The 690-nt window shown below is 47.8% G+C and overlaps 1 protein-coding gene across 1 annotated transcript in view; it reads left to right on the top strand.

Annotated features, from left to right (window-relative positions):
• The first annotated feature begins 527 nt into the window (after nucleotides 1-527).
• The window catches only part of CAMK1D (calcium/calmodulin dependent protein kinase ID), a 387,416-nt gene continuing 387,253 nt past the window's right edge, over nucleotides 528-690 (top strand). The window contains exon 1 of the mRNA XM_015572046.1: nucleotides 528-562. Coding sequence (XP_015427532.1) covers nucleotides 528-562 — 35 coding nt within the window. The remainder of the gene's footprint in view (nucleotides 563-690) is intronic.

Below are 690 nucleotides of genomic sequence, written 5' to 3' on the forward strand. Positions count from 1 at the left end.
GCCTGAGCTCTCAGACAGAAGGGTTGAGGGCTCATTCACTGGTCAAGAGCAAGTGCTTGGGTTGCAGGTTTGATCCCTGGCATCTAGGTGCACACAGGAGATAACCAGGCAATGTCACATTGATGTCTCGATGTCTCTCTCTTTCTCTACTCTCCCTCCCTTCCACTCTCTCTAAAAAAGATCAATGGAAAAATATCCTCCGGCCCAGCCAGTATGGCTCAGAGGTTAAGAGTTGACCTATGAACCAGGAGGTGTCAGTTCAATCCCCAGTTAGGGCTACATGACTGGGTTTTGAGCTCAATCCCCAGTAGAGGGCATGCAGGAGGCAGCTGATCAATGATTCTTATTGATGTTTCTATCTCCCTTTCCCTTATTCTCTGAAATCAATAAAAAATATATATATACATTTTAAAATCAAAAAACAAAAGATCAATGAAACTAAGAGCTAGTTCTTTGAAGATAGGCAAGATTGATGAACAGTTAGCCAGACTAATCAATAAACAAACTGGACCCAAATAAAATCAGAAATGAAAGCATTCGAGTTCAAGGAGACCCTCGGAACGTAAGTGGGGACCGGGGAGAAGAGGGCGGAGGGGCAGCGGCCGTGGGTGCTTAGGCGGCTTAGCTGTCACCCACGCCGCCGCCGCAGGAAAGCCGGTCGCCACGTCCTCGTCGTGGGTTCTCGGCTCC

Source organism: Myotis davidii, unplaced genomic scaffold (genome assembly GCF_000327345.1).
Source record: "Myotis davidii unplaced genomic scaffold, ASM32734v1 scaffold749, whole genome shotgun sequence".
NCBI classification, from domain to species: Eukaryota; Metazoa; Chordata; class Mammalia; order Chiroptera; family Vespertilionidae; genus Myotis; species Myotis davidii.